General features: G+C 42.8%; 1 protein-coding gene across 7 annotated transcripts in view; it reads right to left on the bottom strand.

The window, feature by feature from the left end:
• The window catches only part of LOC135545680 (mitogen-activated protein kinase kinase kinase kinase 4-like), a 136,752-nt gene that overhangs the window by 107,015 nt on the left and 13,317 nt on the right, over positions 1-16,420 (bottom strand). For all 7 annotated transcript variants that reach the window (XM_064973467.1, XM_064973465.1, XM_064973466.1 and 4 more), the window contains exons 3-8: positions 10,888-10,944; positions 8,470-8,595; positions 7,838-7,948; positions 7,292-7,382; positions 7,013-7,143; positions 6,686-6,740 (exon numbers count right to left, since the gene is read on the bottom strand). In XM_064973467.1, coding sequence (XP_064829539.1) covers positions 6,686-6,740; positions 7,013-7,143; positions 7,292-7,382; positions 7,838-7,948; positions 8,470-8,595; positions 10,888-10,944 — 571 coding nt within the window. The remainder of the gene's footprint in view (positions 1-6,685; positions 6,741-7,012; positions 7,144-7,291; positions 7,383-7,837; positions 7,949-8,469; positions 8,596-10,887; positions 10,945-16,420) is intronic.

The raw sequence follows: 16,420 nt of genomic DNA, 5'->3' as shown, positions 1-16,420 counted from the left end.
ATGTTAGGCAGTCCTGTCCTGTTACACTCAACCTGAAAAATGTATACAGTACCAGTCAAAAGTTTGGACACGTACTGATTCTAGGAGTTTTCTTTATTTTTACTATTTACTATCTGCCTGTTAAAAATTAACCTTTTTGGATGAAAAACGTTCCTGTTTTAAACAAGATATTTTGTCACGACAAGATGCTTGACTATGCATATAATTGACAGCTTTGGAAAGAAAACACTCTGACGTTTCCAAAACTGCAAAGATATTGTCTGTGAGTGCCCCAGAACTAATGCTACACGCGAAACCAAGATGGAATTTCATACAGGAAGTGAGCCAGATTTTGGAGGCGCTGTGTTCCAATGTCTCCTTATATGGCTGTGAATGCGCAAGGAATGAGCCTACACTTTCTGTCGTTTCCCCAAGGTGTTTGCAGCATTGTGATGTATTTGTAGGCATATCATTGGAAAATTGACCATAAGAGACTACATTTACCAGGTGTCCGCTCGGTGTCCTCCGTCGAAACTATTGCGTAATCTCCAGGTGCATGCACGTTTCCATTTAGTTCAGAAGAGAAAGTCAACTGCCCCGAATACATTTACATTTACATTTAAGTCATTTGGCAGACGCTCTTATCCAGAGCGACTTACAAATTGGTGAATTCACCTTATGACATCCAGTGGAACAGCCACTTTACAATAGTGCATCTAAATCATTTAAGGGGGGGTGAGAAGGATTACTTTATCCTATCCTAGGTATTCCTTAAAGAGGTGGGGTTTCAGGTGTCTCCGGAAGGTGGTCATTGACTCCGCTGTCCTGGCGTCGTGAGGGAGTTTGTTCCACCATTGGGGGGCCAGAGCAGCGAACAGTTTTGACTGGGCTGAGCGGGAACTGTACTTCCTCAGTGGTAGGGAGGCGAGCAGGCCAGAGGTGGATGAACGCAGTGCCCTTGTTTGGGTGTAGGGCCTGATCAGAGCCTGGAGGTACTGCGGTGCCGTTCCCCTCACAGCTCCGTAGGCAAGCACCATGGTCTTGTAGCGGATGCGAGCTTCAACTGGAAGCCAGTGAAGAGAGCGGAGGAGCGGGGTGACGTGAGAGAACTTGGGAAGGTTGAACACCAGACGGGCTGCGGCGTTCTGGATGAGTTGTAGGGGTTTAATGGCACAGGCAGGGAGCCCAGCCAACAGCGAGTTGCAGTAATCCAGACGGGAGATGACAAGTGCCTGGATTAGGACCTGCGCCGCTTCCTGTGTGAGGCAGGGTCGTACTCTGCGGATGTTGTAGAGCATGAACCTACAGGAACGGGCCACCGCCTTGATGTTAGTTGAGAACGACAGGGTGTTGTCCAGGATCACGCCAAGGTTCTTAGCGCTCTGGGAGGAGGACACAATGGAGTTGTCAACCGTGATGGCGAGATCATGGAACGGGCAGTCCTTCCCCGGGAGGAAGAGCAGCTCCGTCTTGCCGAGGTTCAGCTTGAGGTGGTGATCCGTCATCCACACTGATATGTCTGCCAGACATGCAGAGATGCGATTCGCCACCTGGTCATCAGAAGGGGGAAAGGAGAAGATTAATTGTGTGTCGTCTGCATAGCAATGATAGGAGAGACCATGTGAGGTTATGACAGAGCCAAGTGACTTGGTGTATAGCGAGAATAGGAGAGGGCCTAGAACAGAGCCCTGGGGGACACCAGTGGTGAGAGCGTGTGGCGAGGAGACAGATTCTCGCCACGCCACCTGGTAGGAGCGACCTGTCAGGTAGGACGCAATCCAAGCGTGGGCCGCGCCGGAGATGCCCAACTCGGAGAGGGTGGAGAGGAGGATCTGATGGTTCACAGTATCGAAGGCAGCCGATAGGTCTAGAAGGATGAGAGCAGAGGAGAGAGAGTTAGCTTTAGCAGTGCGGAGCGCCTCCGTGATACAGAGAAGAGCAGTCTCAGTTGAATGACTAGTCTTGAAACCTGACTGATTTGGATCAAGAAGGTCATTCTGAGAGAGATAGCGGGAGAGCTGGCCAAGGACGGCACGTTCAAGAGTTTTGGAGAGAAAAGAAAGAAGGGATACTGGTCTGTAGTTGTTGACATCGGAGGGATCGAGTGTAGGTTTTTTCAGAAGGGGTGCAACTCTCGCTCTCTTGAAGACGGAAGGGACGTAGCCAGCGGTCAGGGATGAGTTGATGAGCGAGGTGAGGTAAGGGAGAAAGTCTCCGGAAATGGTCTGGAGAAGAGAGGAGGGGATAGGGTCAAGCGGGCAGGTTGTTGGGCGGCCGGCCGTCACAAGAAGCGAGATTTCATCTGGAGAGAGAGGGGAGAAAGAGGTCAGAGCACAGGGTAGGGCAGTGTGAGCAGAACCAGCGGTGTCGTTTGACTTAGCAAACGAGGATCGGATGTCGTCGACCTTCTTTTCAAAATGGTTGACGAAGTCATCTGCAGAGAGGGATTTATCATCGAAAGATATGTGAAAAACACCTTGAGGATTGATTCTAAACAACGTTTGCCATGTTTCTGTCGATATTATGGAGTTAATTTAGAAAAAAGTTTTTGTTGTAATGACTGAATTTTCTGTTTTTTTTCTTAGCCAAACATATCTAACTGAGAGTCTCCTCATTGAAAACATCCGAAGTTCTTCAAAGGTAAATTATTTTATTTCAATGCTTTTCTTGTTTTTGTGAAAATGTTGCCTGCTGAATGCTAGGCTTAATGCTATGCTAGCTATCAATACTCTTACACAATTGCTTGTGTAGCTATGGTTGAAAAGCATTTTTTGAAAATCTGAGATGACAGTGTTGTTAACAAAAGGCTAAGCTTGTGAGCCAATATATTTATTACATTTCATTTGCGATTTTCATGAATAGTTAACGTTGCGTTATGGTAATGAGCTTGAGGCTATAATTACACTCCCGGATACGTTTTTTTTTTCTTAGCCAAACGTGATGAACAAAACGGAGCGATTTCTCCTACACAAATAATATTTTTGGAAAAAGTGAACATTTGCTATCTAACTGAGAGTCTCCTCATTGAAAACATCCGAAGTACTTCAAAGGTAAATTATTTTATTTGAATGCTTTTCTTGTTTTTGTGAAAATGTTGCCTGCTGAATGCTAGGCTTAATGCTATGCTAGCTATCAATACTCTTACACAAATGCTTGTGCAGCTATGGTTGAAAAGCATTTTTTGAAAATCTGAGATGACAGTGTTGTTAACAAAATGCTAATAAGCTTGTGAGCCAATATATTTATTTCATTTCATTTGCGATTTTCATGAATAGTTAACGTTGCGTTATGGTAATAAGCTTGAGGCTATAATTACGCTCCCGGATACGGGATTGCTCGTCGCAACAGGTTCATTTGTGGAATTTCTTTCCTTCTTAATGCATTTGAGCCAATCAGTTGTATTGTGACAAGGCAGGGGTGGTATACAGAAGAAAGCCTTATTTGGTAAAAGACCAAGTCCATATTATGGCAATAAAAGCTCAAATAAGCAAATAAAAACGACAGTCCATCATTACTTTAAGACAGGAAGCCCAGTCAAAGTTTCTTTAAGTGCAGTCACAAAAACCATCAAGCGCTATGATGAAACTGGCTCTCATGAGGACCGCCACAGGAAAGGAAGACCCAGAATTACCTCTGCTGCAGAGGATAAGTTCATTAGAGTTAACTGCCTCAGAAATCGGCAATTAACTGCACCTCAGATTGCACCTCACAGTCCAAGTAAAAGACACATTTCAACATCAACTGTTCAGAGAAGACTGCGTGAATCAGGCCTCCATGGTGGAATTGCTGCAAAGAAACCACTACTAAAGGACACCAATAATGTCACGGTCATCCTCCTCTTCATCTGAAGAGGAGATACGAGAAGGATCGGAGGACCAAAATGTGGCATGGTATGTGTTCATGATGAATATTTAATAAAATAAAGCACTGAACACTGAATACAAACTATACAAAAACAATAAACAAATAACGACCGTGAAGCTATAAATGAGACCTGTGCTGACACAAGCAACTAACATAGACAATCACCCACAAACAAACAGTGAAACCCAGGCTACCTAAGTTTGATTCTCAATCAGAGACAACTAATGACACCTGCCTCTGATTGAGAACCATACTAGACCGAAACATACAAATCCCCAAATCATAGAAAAACAAACATAGACTGCCCACCCCAACTCACACCCTGACCAAACTAAATAAATACAAAAACAAAGGAAATAAAGGTCAGAAAGTGACAAATAATAATAAGAGACTTGCTTGGGCCAAGAAACATGAGCATTGGACATTAGACCGGTGGAAATCTGTCCTTTGGTCAGATGAGTCCAAATTTGAGACTTCTGGTTCCAACCGCCGTGTCTTTGTGAGACTCAGAGTAGGTGAACGGATCATCTCCGCATGTGTGGTTCACACCGTGAAACATGGAGAAGGAGGTGTGATGGTATGGGGGTGCTTTGCTGGTGAAACTGTCAATTATTTATTTAGAATTCAAGGCACACTTAACCAGCATGTCTGCCACAGCATTCTGCAGCGATACGCCATCTCATCTGGTTTACGCTTAGTGGGACTATCATTTGTTTTTCAACAGGACAATGACCCAACACACCTCCAGGCAGTGTAAGGGCTATTTTACCAAGAAAGAGAAGGATGGAGTGCTGCATCAGATGACCTGGCCTCCACAATCACCTGACCTCAACCCAATTGAGGTGGTTTAAGATGAGTTGGACCTCAGAGTGAAGGAAAAGCAGCCAACAAGTCCTCAGCATGTGTATCCTTTAACCTTTCTAGCGGAACCCCTCGACAACATTCCGCTGAAAAGGCAGCACGCGAAATAAAAAAATATTTTTTAGAAACATGTAACTTTCACACATTTACAAGTCCAATACAGCAAATTAAAGATAAACAACTTGTTAATCTACACATCGTGTCCGATTTCAAAACTGCTTTACAGCTAAAGCACAACATATGATTATGTTAGGCCATAGCCAAGTCGAAAAAACATACAGCCATTTTTTCCAGCCAAAGATAAGAGTCACAAAAAGCAGAAATATAGATCAAATGAATCACTAACCTTTGATGATCTTCATCATATGACACTCATAAGGCATCATGTTACACAATAAATGGATGTTTTGTTCGATAATAAGCATATTTATATCCAAAAATCTCAGTTTACATTGGCACCTTACGTGCAGTAATGTTTGATTCCAAAACATCCAGTGATTTTGCAGAAATACTCATAATAAACATTGATAAAAGATACAAGTGTTATTCACAGAATTAAAGATAGATTTCTCCTTAATGCAACCGCTGTGTCAGATTTCAAAAAAACTTTACGGAAAAAGCATAATCTGAGAACGGCGCTCAGAACCCAAAACAGCCAGAGGAATATCAGCCATTTTTGAATCAACAAAGTTAGATACAACACCATAAATATTCACTTACCTTTGATGATCTTCATCAGAAGGCACTCCCAGGAATCCCAGTTCTACAATAAATGACTGATTTGTTCCATAAAGTTCCATAATTTATGTCCAAATAGCCACTTGTTGTTAGCGTGTTCAGCCCAGTAATCCATCTTCATGAGGCGCAGGCACTTCTTCCAGACAAAAATTCAGAAGGTTCCGTTACAGTCCTTTAGAAACATGTCAAACGAAGTATGGAATCAATCTTTAGGATGTTTTTAACATAAAACATCAATAATGTTCCAACCGGAGAATTACTTTGTCTTCAGAAAAGCACTGGAACGAGAGGTAACAGTGTCGGGAGCTTGCGTAATGAGACCAAGGCTCTCTGCCAGACCACTGACTCAAAGAGGTCTCATGAGCCCCTCCTTTATAGTAGAATCCTCATTCAAGTTTCTAAAGACGGTTGGCATCTAGTGGAAGCCGTAGGAAGTGCAACTCTATCCATATCTCAATGTGTATTCGGTAGGTAAAGCTTTGAAAAACTACAAACCTCAGATGTCCCACTTCCTGGTTGGATTTTTCAGAGGTTTTCGCCTGCCATATAAGTTCTGTTATACTCACAGACATCATTCAAACAGTTTTAGAAACTTTAGAGTGTTTTCTATCCAATACTAATGATAATATGCATATATTAGCATCTGGGACAGAGTAGGAGGCAGTTCACTCTGGGCACACTATTCATCCAAAAGTGAAAATGCTGCCCCCTATCCCCAAAAGGTTAACACTTTTTTGGTTACTACATGATTCCATATGTGTTATTTCATTGATTTGATGCCTTTACTTTCTACAATGTAGAAAATAGTAAAAATAAAGACACTCTTGAATGAGTAGGTATGTCCAAACTTTTGACTGGCACGAAATATTTATTGATACAATTTTGGGGAGAAAAAAATGTATATTTCACCAAAGTAGTACACTGGGCCTTTATCAGTCCTGTATTACCAGACCGATATAGCATCTACAGCGCAGGGCAATCTCACAGCTAATGCAAAAAAACTCAAAACTACAACATTGTACAGTAAGACTGAAAATACAGCATAATGATGTAGGATACAAAAAATGCTTAAAATAAACCATATAATTACAGCATAGCATATTATAATAATAATAATAATAATAATATTATTATTAGCCATGGAATAGAAAAACCTCCAGCTATAAGATGTGGAGGAGAAAGAGAAGATTGCTGAGATTGTAATGTGTATGGACAGGAGAGAAGGGAGGAGGGTAACACTTACGTGGTGCTCCTTCAGCCATCTCCAGAGCTGTGATTCCCAGAGACCACAGGTCACTCTATAGGGAGTCATCCAGTCAGAGCCATTTCAGATTCACACAACAGAAATACAGACAGAAATACATTAAGTACTCACTCACACACACACACACACACACACACACACACACACACACACACACACACACACACACACACACACACACACACACACACACACACACACACACACACACACACACACACACACACACACACACACACCCTCCCCCCACATACACGTTCACGCAAGCAAAAACAGCATATCCAGCAGAGATCGACTCCCTTTTACCCTGTAGTCATAGGTTGAGTCTGGGTTCTCGTCACAGGCAATGACCTCAGGGGCCATCCAGTACGGAGTCCCAATAAATGTGTTCCTCCTCCCTATCGTCCTGTCCAGCTGAGCACTCACCCCAAAGTCAACTGGCAAAGACAAGACACTGTGTTTGAACAGATTAAACCACACCCACAAGGGAACAGCAGGCAAATACTGAAGTGACAGTGACAAATCCTTTCCACTGTGGCTATGTGGGATGTGAGTTGAACTTTGACCCTGTCTCCTAGTCCTTACCCAGCTTGACCTCCGCATTCTCAGTTAGCAGCACATTCTGGCCTTTAATGTCACGGTGAATGACGTGGTGTGAGTGGAGGTGAGACAGGCCCTGTGTTGATACACACATACCCACACGCACAATGTCAGGACACCACACACAAACAAACATACAATGCATGCACACACACAAGCACACACATCACATAATCTCTCTCTCTCAGAGCTTGGAAACAGGCACAGCGAGGAAGTGTACACTGCTTCAAAGGAGTGAAAAATAAATGCAAGAAGTTTGTTTATTTAAGATAATGACTTCACAGTGTTCCACTGCTATCTGCTACGATGCCCTCTGCCCTGTGGGTCACCGTCTAGCCTAACTCTCAATGACTGTCCTGCCATATATTTAAAAGAACAAGCTCATAATCCAAAACAATAACTCTCCTGCTACAATACGGCCAATATAGGATGAGACAAACTCTCTGAAGTGATTCTCAGGACCTTTTTATTCCCCAGGGGTTTGGGGAGAACATCCTGGTTAAATGGCTTATCTCCAGTAGCAGTACTCACTCGGAGGACCTCCCTGCAGATGTAGGCGATCCAGTCCTCCTTTAGGCTGTTCCCTTTAGTCTTCTTCACTAGGTCAGTGACTGAGCCCGCCCCACAGTACTCCATCACCAGCTATACGGCAAGGACAGACAGACAGACGATGCACCACACACACACACACACACACACACACACACACACACACACACACACACACACACACACACACACACACACACACACACACACACACACACACACAGAAGAAATGGCTCAGACAGATGCCAGGCCACCAGCAGAACAGCACCATTTAACACACGACTGTGGCTAGGCCTATAACACTGTCACATCCCACTATAGGCACACAGCACACAAGAAAAGGCAAAGATACAACTCATCATTTGTCATTTGATTATTGTTATTGGGAAATGTGTAGGAGTAGGACCCAGAGATTTTCTTGGTATTATTCATGGTGTCAGGAAAAACTCATGGCCCATGTTATGTTTTCTAGGACCATGTTTTTTGGTGTTATAGAACGTGTATGAGCTGTACATACATACAGAGATAGAGGCCTTCTTAAAGATGATGCATTACTGAGATAGCATGATTGAAGAGAGGAGAATTCAACAGAGAGATGGAGAACAGCCACTCACCCAGAGCTGTTCATCCTGACCTGCACGACTCTTCTTCACAAAGGCACCATAGTATGTAGCTATATTCCTATGATGGGAATATGTCTTCAACATATTAATCTCTAATTTGATTTCCTCTTCTTCTTCCTGCACACAAAAAAGGATATTAACAATTTTTTATATTAAACTTGACAACGGAAAACAGCAGGCCGTAATGCAGCCAAACCAAAACCCAGGGAGTGAAAACCCCGCTTCTCTTGCTGCCCCTGCACAGAACAGTTACAGTTGACTTTTAAGACAAAAATCAAATTAAACTGAGCTGGCAGATTTGTGCTGGGCTCGCCATCCTGGTGAGACGTGCTGTTAGCCTCGCTGGACCCACGGGCCTGCCAACACACATGGCAATCAACAGCAGTGGTGATGTCATCACTGGCTCAGTCACTACCAATTATGGAGTGTGGGTTTGGAGTTTACATTGCATGGGGCCCTAAGGATATGTTAATTGATTTGTTTCTTCCCATATGCTCCACTGACAGACCCTCACTAAGGCTAAGGGAGGGCTCATATAGCGTAGCATGTCTTTGGTGAAAAAGGCAGCTTCCCCTTAAGAAGCAGTAGTGTGTGTCAGGGGCCTAGACGGGATTTGTTTTGTGTGTGAAGCCTTGAAAAAGCGTGATGACACACGTATGCATTGCATTTCCATTCCCAGGGTTTTTCATAGTGTAGTATAGTCAATGGACTGCAACATGACACTGTCTTTCCTGCCAGGAAAACCACAACACCCCCACAGAATATTAGAGATTTGCTTTGACTTGGTTAAACATTTACTGTTGACTTGTTCATTCCAGATTTACAGGGGCTGATAGCTTGTCTGGTTAGTTTAACAATAAGGAAAATAATTACAGGATTATAAATGTGTTGTTTTCTGTACCAATACACAGAATTAACAACCAATACACAGACTTAACAACCCGTACCCACCAGAAATAGACTGCTATATAATAAAATGAGGGAATTTATCTTCTCTATAACTTTTCCCTGAACGGTAGCAGAACAACAGAAGAGGTTTAAATGGGGAAACCAGGCAGTTTCTCTCTCTATTCTCGCCTCACAAAAGGCCTCCCTGCTCCTGTCTCCTGACCCCAAGAGACACAGCAGCTCCATTCAACATAGGCATTAGACCACTCATAGAGCTGAGTAATCTCTCTTAAATAATGCTACCTCTCTATCCTGGAAAGGGAGACAACCACTTATCTTAACTGAACCTTCCTTTCCCTTTAAATCAAACCAGGAACAAGAGGAGAGGAAATTCCTACTAGGAAAGGACCCGGCACAGACGCTCTCTGCACAGGACAATGTCTCAATCCCCAGGAGGGTTTGAGGCGAGTGACCGGGCCGCGACTCGGGCCTGGGTCTGGGCTGAGGCCAGGCAGCCTGAATAGTGGGAGGTAATAGAGGGGGAGCGAGGGAAGGGGAGTGAGGGTGAGGGATGGGAGGTTTTGGATATGTAGGGAGGGATGTGTCTGTACCACAACTGGCCGTGATTGGGAGTACCATAGGTCGGCGCACAATTGGTCCGGCCTCGTCCATCATTGTAAATAAGAATTTGTTCTTAACTGACTTGCCTAGTTAAATAAAGGTTAAATAAAACATTATTTTTTTTAAATCCCTTACGTGTTAGGACGATACAACACATGTAATATCAGCAAGCAATGCAAGGCTTATCTTGTTAAAACACAGATATTGAATAACTTAATATCAGTTTTAATGTTATGTATTGATGAATATACATTTGAAACTGTGTCTTATATTCTCTATTGAGTGAGTAGTGAAATAATAATTTGTTATCATGCAGTGTGTTGAACTTAAGTTACTCTAGGACAAACATCATTTCAGATTGCACTGCAGAGACTGTCTGATGCTGTTTATCCTCCCTCTCAAAACTCGGAACTTAGTTTAAAATATGCCTCAGAAGATTTAATTAAATCTTTGGCCATGTACACTTTGTGCTATTGTAATAAGGCTCTTCTTTGTTCTCGTTGCAGGCCAGGAGGGCCAACTCAATCAAGTACGTAGTGTCATCACCAGGTAGCTTTATTGCCCTGAGGGAATGAGATGATTGAACTTTCCCTGAACAAACATGGCTCCCAGTGTTCTCACCTCCTGATTGACAGCTCAGAATATAATAACCTTTGGTGCGCTGTGTTAACCGGGCCTCATTTGCATTTCTAAAATAAAACACATCCTTTGAAGGGAAACTCTGATCTGAGTTTGATGTGATGAAACCTTTGTGGTCCCCTCCTCAGCCCCTCCTTGCCTCTTTGACTCGGCATAGCGGCAGTCACAAGGCTGTGGCCCTCCCTGCATACAGCGTTTCTCTGTGGCTTTACGGGCAGGGAGGAAGGGACGGAGAAAGGAACCAGGAAGTAGCCATCTTACCTCTGTCACGTCCATGACCTTGATAGCAGCCAGCTGTCCTGTCTTCACATGTCGACCCTATTGAGACACAAGGACAGTTAGGGGCACAATTAGGGATAGAATAGCCATCGGCCGCCACTGATAGCTGAGACAATCAAGGACCCTCAGAGAGTTGAGTAAATTTGGTATTGTGACCCTAGAAGTAAAATAAGGTATTTAGTGCATAGTCATTTAGGCTAATTGTATAAACAATATGCAGTAGTTAAGCTTATTGTTGAGAACATTTTATGAAAAATACTTTTTTATGATAAACACTTCAGGGCAAATGGCTGCGTCCATTTGAGCAGAAAAAGAGGGAAAGAGAGGTAGAAGAGCAGTGCTACGTAAAAATATGAGTGTTGGAACCTGAGGAGCAGAAAAGTAGGTACAGCAACTGTTATTTGTGAAAAGTTTGCAGAGAAAATGGAACAAGGGCTGAGCTGAGGCAGTACGTCTCACTAGACTGAACCCCATTGTTTGTTTATTTGAAAAATGGCTCATATCATCAACACAATTTACTGTTGTCTGCAGAATATCATGTACATATGGAAAGATTGAGTAGCTTGAAAATACCACAAAATGCTGTTATCCACCTCAGAACCCACCCATGAATTGCATATGAGTTAATATCCTATTTCCAAATCAGGAGTGCAGCGAGGGCCAATCAGACGGGACAATTATATAATCAATACAATGCATTTAGCTGCCTCTCATGAACCAATAAGAGGCTTTTGTAACACTCTCCCTGACTGCAGCCATCTCGTCACAGCGCAGTGAGCTGAGGCAGATTAATGTTAGTCCGTCGCACTTTACTGTTATTTTGAGAATGAATTTGCCATTTTGACAGGTGCCATATATTTGAGTTTCTTATGCAGTAGAGTGAATGTAATGACTGTGGTTTTGTATTCTCCTCATGACAACAGACTATAGTCAAACCAAGAGAGCTCTTATCATCCAGTATATGACAGCGCAGTTTTGCTCTAGATGCTAGAATAATTTCTCCTCCAGGAGAGAGGAATGATCCTGACCTTTCATATGTGACTATGCTCACCGACAGACTGTGACACGACTGCTCATCTGTAATACAGCGCATTTGTAGAAGATGGAGATAATTGAGAACAAGCTTAGTAGCTAGTTTCCCATGTTACAGCCTGGCAATGCTGCTGTACAAAAAAAAAAAAAAAAAAACATTATTTGAAAATACATTCACTCAGCAAAGGTTAAAATCACACATTCATGGATATGTACATTTATAACAATCAAGCAGTTTATTGGAGACAGGACAACTGTGACCAACATCCCTTTAACAAAATAAGAGGACAGAATGCAGAAGCATATGTGTCTCTTTTGCCTCACTGCATTTACACAAATGTTTTTTTTTCTTACTTTGTCATTATGGATTACCTGTCTAAGCATTTTGCGTGTACACAAGGAGATCAAAGACTACCAATGCATTCAGTTGTATCCAGGAAGGCAATTCCACACAGCTATACCAGGTGTGGACTATTCACTTCACCACAACACCACTATGCTTTCACAAGTCTGGTGTATTTGACCTTATTAACAAAAAATGGAGAATGAGTGAAAATGCACAAGAAAAGAGAACAATTTTAATTCCCAAGATTCTCTATAATAAGGATATTGGAGATTTAGCTATCCATTATCTAGATACAAGCTACCCATCTTAAGCAGAGTTCTAATTCAACCTTGAAAATCATGAACACATCAGGGATAACCTAAAGAGAGTTTCTCCATTGGTAGCTTGCCAGGATTGCTCCAATATATCCCAATGGCAATTGACAAGACACCCACTCATTCCATAAACGCAAGCTTGGGGAAAGTCATCAATCACATAGTATTGTGCAGCTGCACTGTTACACAATATGCAAGTCTACGTAACCGCAGTCTTGCACATCCACAGAAATGGGGGATCCTTAGTCACTCACATATCGATCCACAGATTGGCTTGAAATAAAACCCTAGACTGGGTACAGTATTACTGCTACACACCCAGAAAAAAGGGTTCCAAAGGGATTCTTCAGCTGTCCCCATAGGAAAACATTTTTTGGTTCCAGGTAGAAGAACACTTTTGGGTTTCAGGTAGAACCATTTTAGGTTCCATGTATAGTATATCACAAAAGTGAGTACACCCCTCACATTTTTGTAAATATTTGAGTATATCTTTTCATGTGACAACATTGAAGAAATGACACTTTGCTACAATGTAAAGTAGTGAGTGTACAGCTTGTATAACAGTGTAAATTTGCTGTCGCCTCAAAATAACTCAACACACAGCCATTAATGTCTAAACAGCTGGCAACAAAAGTGAGTACACCCCTAAGTGAAAATGTCCAAATTGGGCCCAATTAGCCATTTTCCCTCCCCGGTGTCATGTGACTCGTTAGTGTTACATGGTCTCAGGTGTGAATAGGGAGCAGGTGTGTTAAATTTGGTGTCATCGCTCTCACACTCCCTCATACTGACTGGTCACTGGAAGTTCAACATGGCAACTCATGGCAAAGAACTCTCTGAGGATCTGAAAAAAAGAATTGTTGCTCTACATAAAGATGGCCTGGGCTATAAGAAGATTGCCAAGACCCTGAAACTGAGCTACAGCACGGTGGCCAAGACCATACAGCGGTTTAACTGGACAGTTTCCACTCAGAACAGTCCTCGCCATGGTCGACCAATGAAGTTGAGTGCAAGTGCTCAGCGTCATATCCAGAGGTCGTCTTTGGGAAATAGACGTATGAGTGCTGCCAGCATTGCTGCAGAGGTTGAAGGGGTGGGAGGTCAGCCTGTCAGTGCTCAGACCATACACCGTACACTGCATCAAATTGGTCTGCATGGCTGTCGTCCCAGAAGGAAGCCTCTTCTAAAGATGATGCACAAGAAAGCCCGCAAACAGTTTGCTGAAGACAAGCAGACTAAGGACTACTGGATTACTGGAAACATGTCCTGTGGTCTGATGAGACCAAGATAAACTTATTTGGTTCAGATGATGTCAAGCGTGTGTGGCGGCAACCAGGTGAGGAGTACAAAGACAAGTGTGTCTTGCTTACAGTTAAGCATGGTGGTGGGAGTGTCATGGTCTGGGACTGTATGAGTGCTGCCGGCACTGGGGAGCTACAGTTCATTGAGGGAACCATGAATGTCAACATGTACTGTGACATACTGAAGCAGAGCATGATCCCCTCCCTTCGGAGACTGGGCCGCAGGGCAGTATTTCAACATGATAACGACCCCAAACACACCTCCAAGACGACCACTGCCTTGCTAAAGAAGCTGAGGGTAAAGGTGATGGACTGGCCAAGCATGTCTCCAGACCTAAACCCTATTGAGCATCTGTGGGGCATCCTCAAATGGAAGGTAGAGGAGTGCAAGGTCTCTAACTTTCACCAGCTCCGTGATGTCGTCAAGGAGGAGTGGAAGAGGACTCCAGTGGCAACCTATGAAGCTCTGGTGAACTCCATGCCCAAGAGGGTTAAGGCAGTCCTGGAAAATGATGGTGGCCACACAAAATATTGAGACTTTGGGCCCAATTTGGACATTTTCACTTAAGGGTGACAATGGCTGTGTGTTGAGTTATTTTTGAGGGGACAGCAAATTTACACTGTTATACAAGCTGTACACTCACTACTTTACATTGTAGCAAAGTGTCATTTCTTCAATGTTGTCACATGAAAAGATATACTCAAATCTATAAAAATGTGAGGGATGTACTCACTTTTGTGATATACTGTATATCTGGAACTAAAAAAGGTTCTTCAAAGGATTCTCCTATGGGGACATCCCAATAACCCTTTTATGTTCTAGGTAGTATCTTTTTTTGTAAGAGTGTACTGTACATGTTGCAATAAAATATAAAAAACAAGCAAAAAGCAGTGCCTTTGAGAATAAGCATGTGTATTGCTATTTCCTATTATTATCTGCCCACGTTATCTATACGTACAGAACCAGTCAAAAGTTTAGACACACCTACTCAGCTTCACCTGGGATGCATTTCAATTAACAGGTGTGCCTTGTTAACCTCTTACATCTATGGGGGCACTATTTCATTTTTGGATGAAAAACGTTCCCGTTTTAAACAAGATATTTTGTCACAAAAAGATGCTCGACTATGCATATAATTGATACCATTCGAAAGAAAACACTCTGACGTGTCCAGAAATACCAAGATATTCTCTGTGCGTGCCCTAGAACGTGAGCTTCAGGCAAAACCAAGATGAGATGGCATCCAGGAAATGACAAGGATTTTTGAGGCTCTGTTTTCCATTGTCTCCTTATATGGCTGTGAATGCGAGAGGAGTGAGTCAACCCTTTCTGTCGTTTCCCCAAGGTGTCTGCAGCATTGTGACGTATTTGTGGGCAGATCATTGGAAGATTGACCATAAGAGACCACATTTACCAGGTGTCCGCCCGGTGTCCTGCGCCGAAATTGGTGCGCAAAAGTCACCTGCCAGTATTTTTCCATGCGATACAGAGAGGAAAGCAAGCTTCCACGAACTGCATATCAATGAAGAGATATGTGAAAAAACACCTTGAGGATTGATTCCAAACAACGTTTGCCATGTTTCGGTCGATATTATGTAGTTAATCCGGAAAAAGTTTTACGTTGTAGGTGACTGAATTTTCGGTTCGTTTCGGTAGCCAGACGCAATGTAGAAAACGGAACGATTTCTCCTACACACAGACGCTTTCAGGAAACACTGCGCATTTGGTGTGATTTATTTATTATTTGCGATTTTCAGAAATCGTTAACGTTGCGTTATGCTAATGAGCCTGAGGCTTTAGTCACAAACCCGGATCCGGGATGGGGAGTTTCAAGAAGTTAAAAGTTAATTTAAATGGAATTTCTTTCCTTCTTAATGCGTTTGAGCCAAATAGTTGTGTTGTGACAAAGTCGGGGTGGTATACAGAAGATAGCTCTATTTGGTAAAAGACCAAGTCCATTTTATGGCAAGAACAGCTCGAATAAGCAAAGAGCAACGACAGTCCATTATTACTTTAAGATATGAAGGTCAGTCAATGCAGAAAATGTAAACTTTGTATGTTTCTTCAAGTGCAGTAGCAAAAACCATCAAGCGCTTTGATGAAACTGGCTCTCATGAGGACCGCCACAGGAAGGGAAGACCCAGAGGGTAAGAGCATTAGAGTTAACTGCACCTCATATTGCAGCACAAATAAATGCTCCACAGAGTTCAAGTAACAGACACATCTCTACATCAATTGTTCAGAGGAGACTGCATTAATCACAGACAGTGTATTGCTGCAAAGAAGCCACTACTAAAGGACACCAATAAGAAGAAGAGACTTGCTTGGTCCAAGAAACATGAGCAATAGACATTAGACCGGTGGAAATATGTCCTGGTCTGATGAGTCTAAATTTGAGATTTCTGGTTCTAACCGCTGTGTCTCTGTGAGATGCAGAGTAGGAGAATGGATGATCTCAGCATGTGTGGTTCCCACCATGAAGATTGGAGGAAGAGGTGTGATGGTGTGGGGATGCTTTGCT

This window comes from Oncorhynchus masou, chromosome 9 (genome assembly GCF_036934945.1).
Source record: "Oncorhynchus masou masou isolate Uvic2021 chromosome 9, UVic_Omas_1.1, whole genome shotgun sequence".
Lineage (NCBI taxonomy): Eukaryota > Metazoa > Chordata > Actinopteri > Salmoniformes > Salmonidae > Oncorhynchus > Oncorhynchus masou.
The sequence above is the reverse complement of the archived record's forward strand: the minus strand, read 5'-3'. Positions and strand labels throughout refer to the sequence as shown.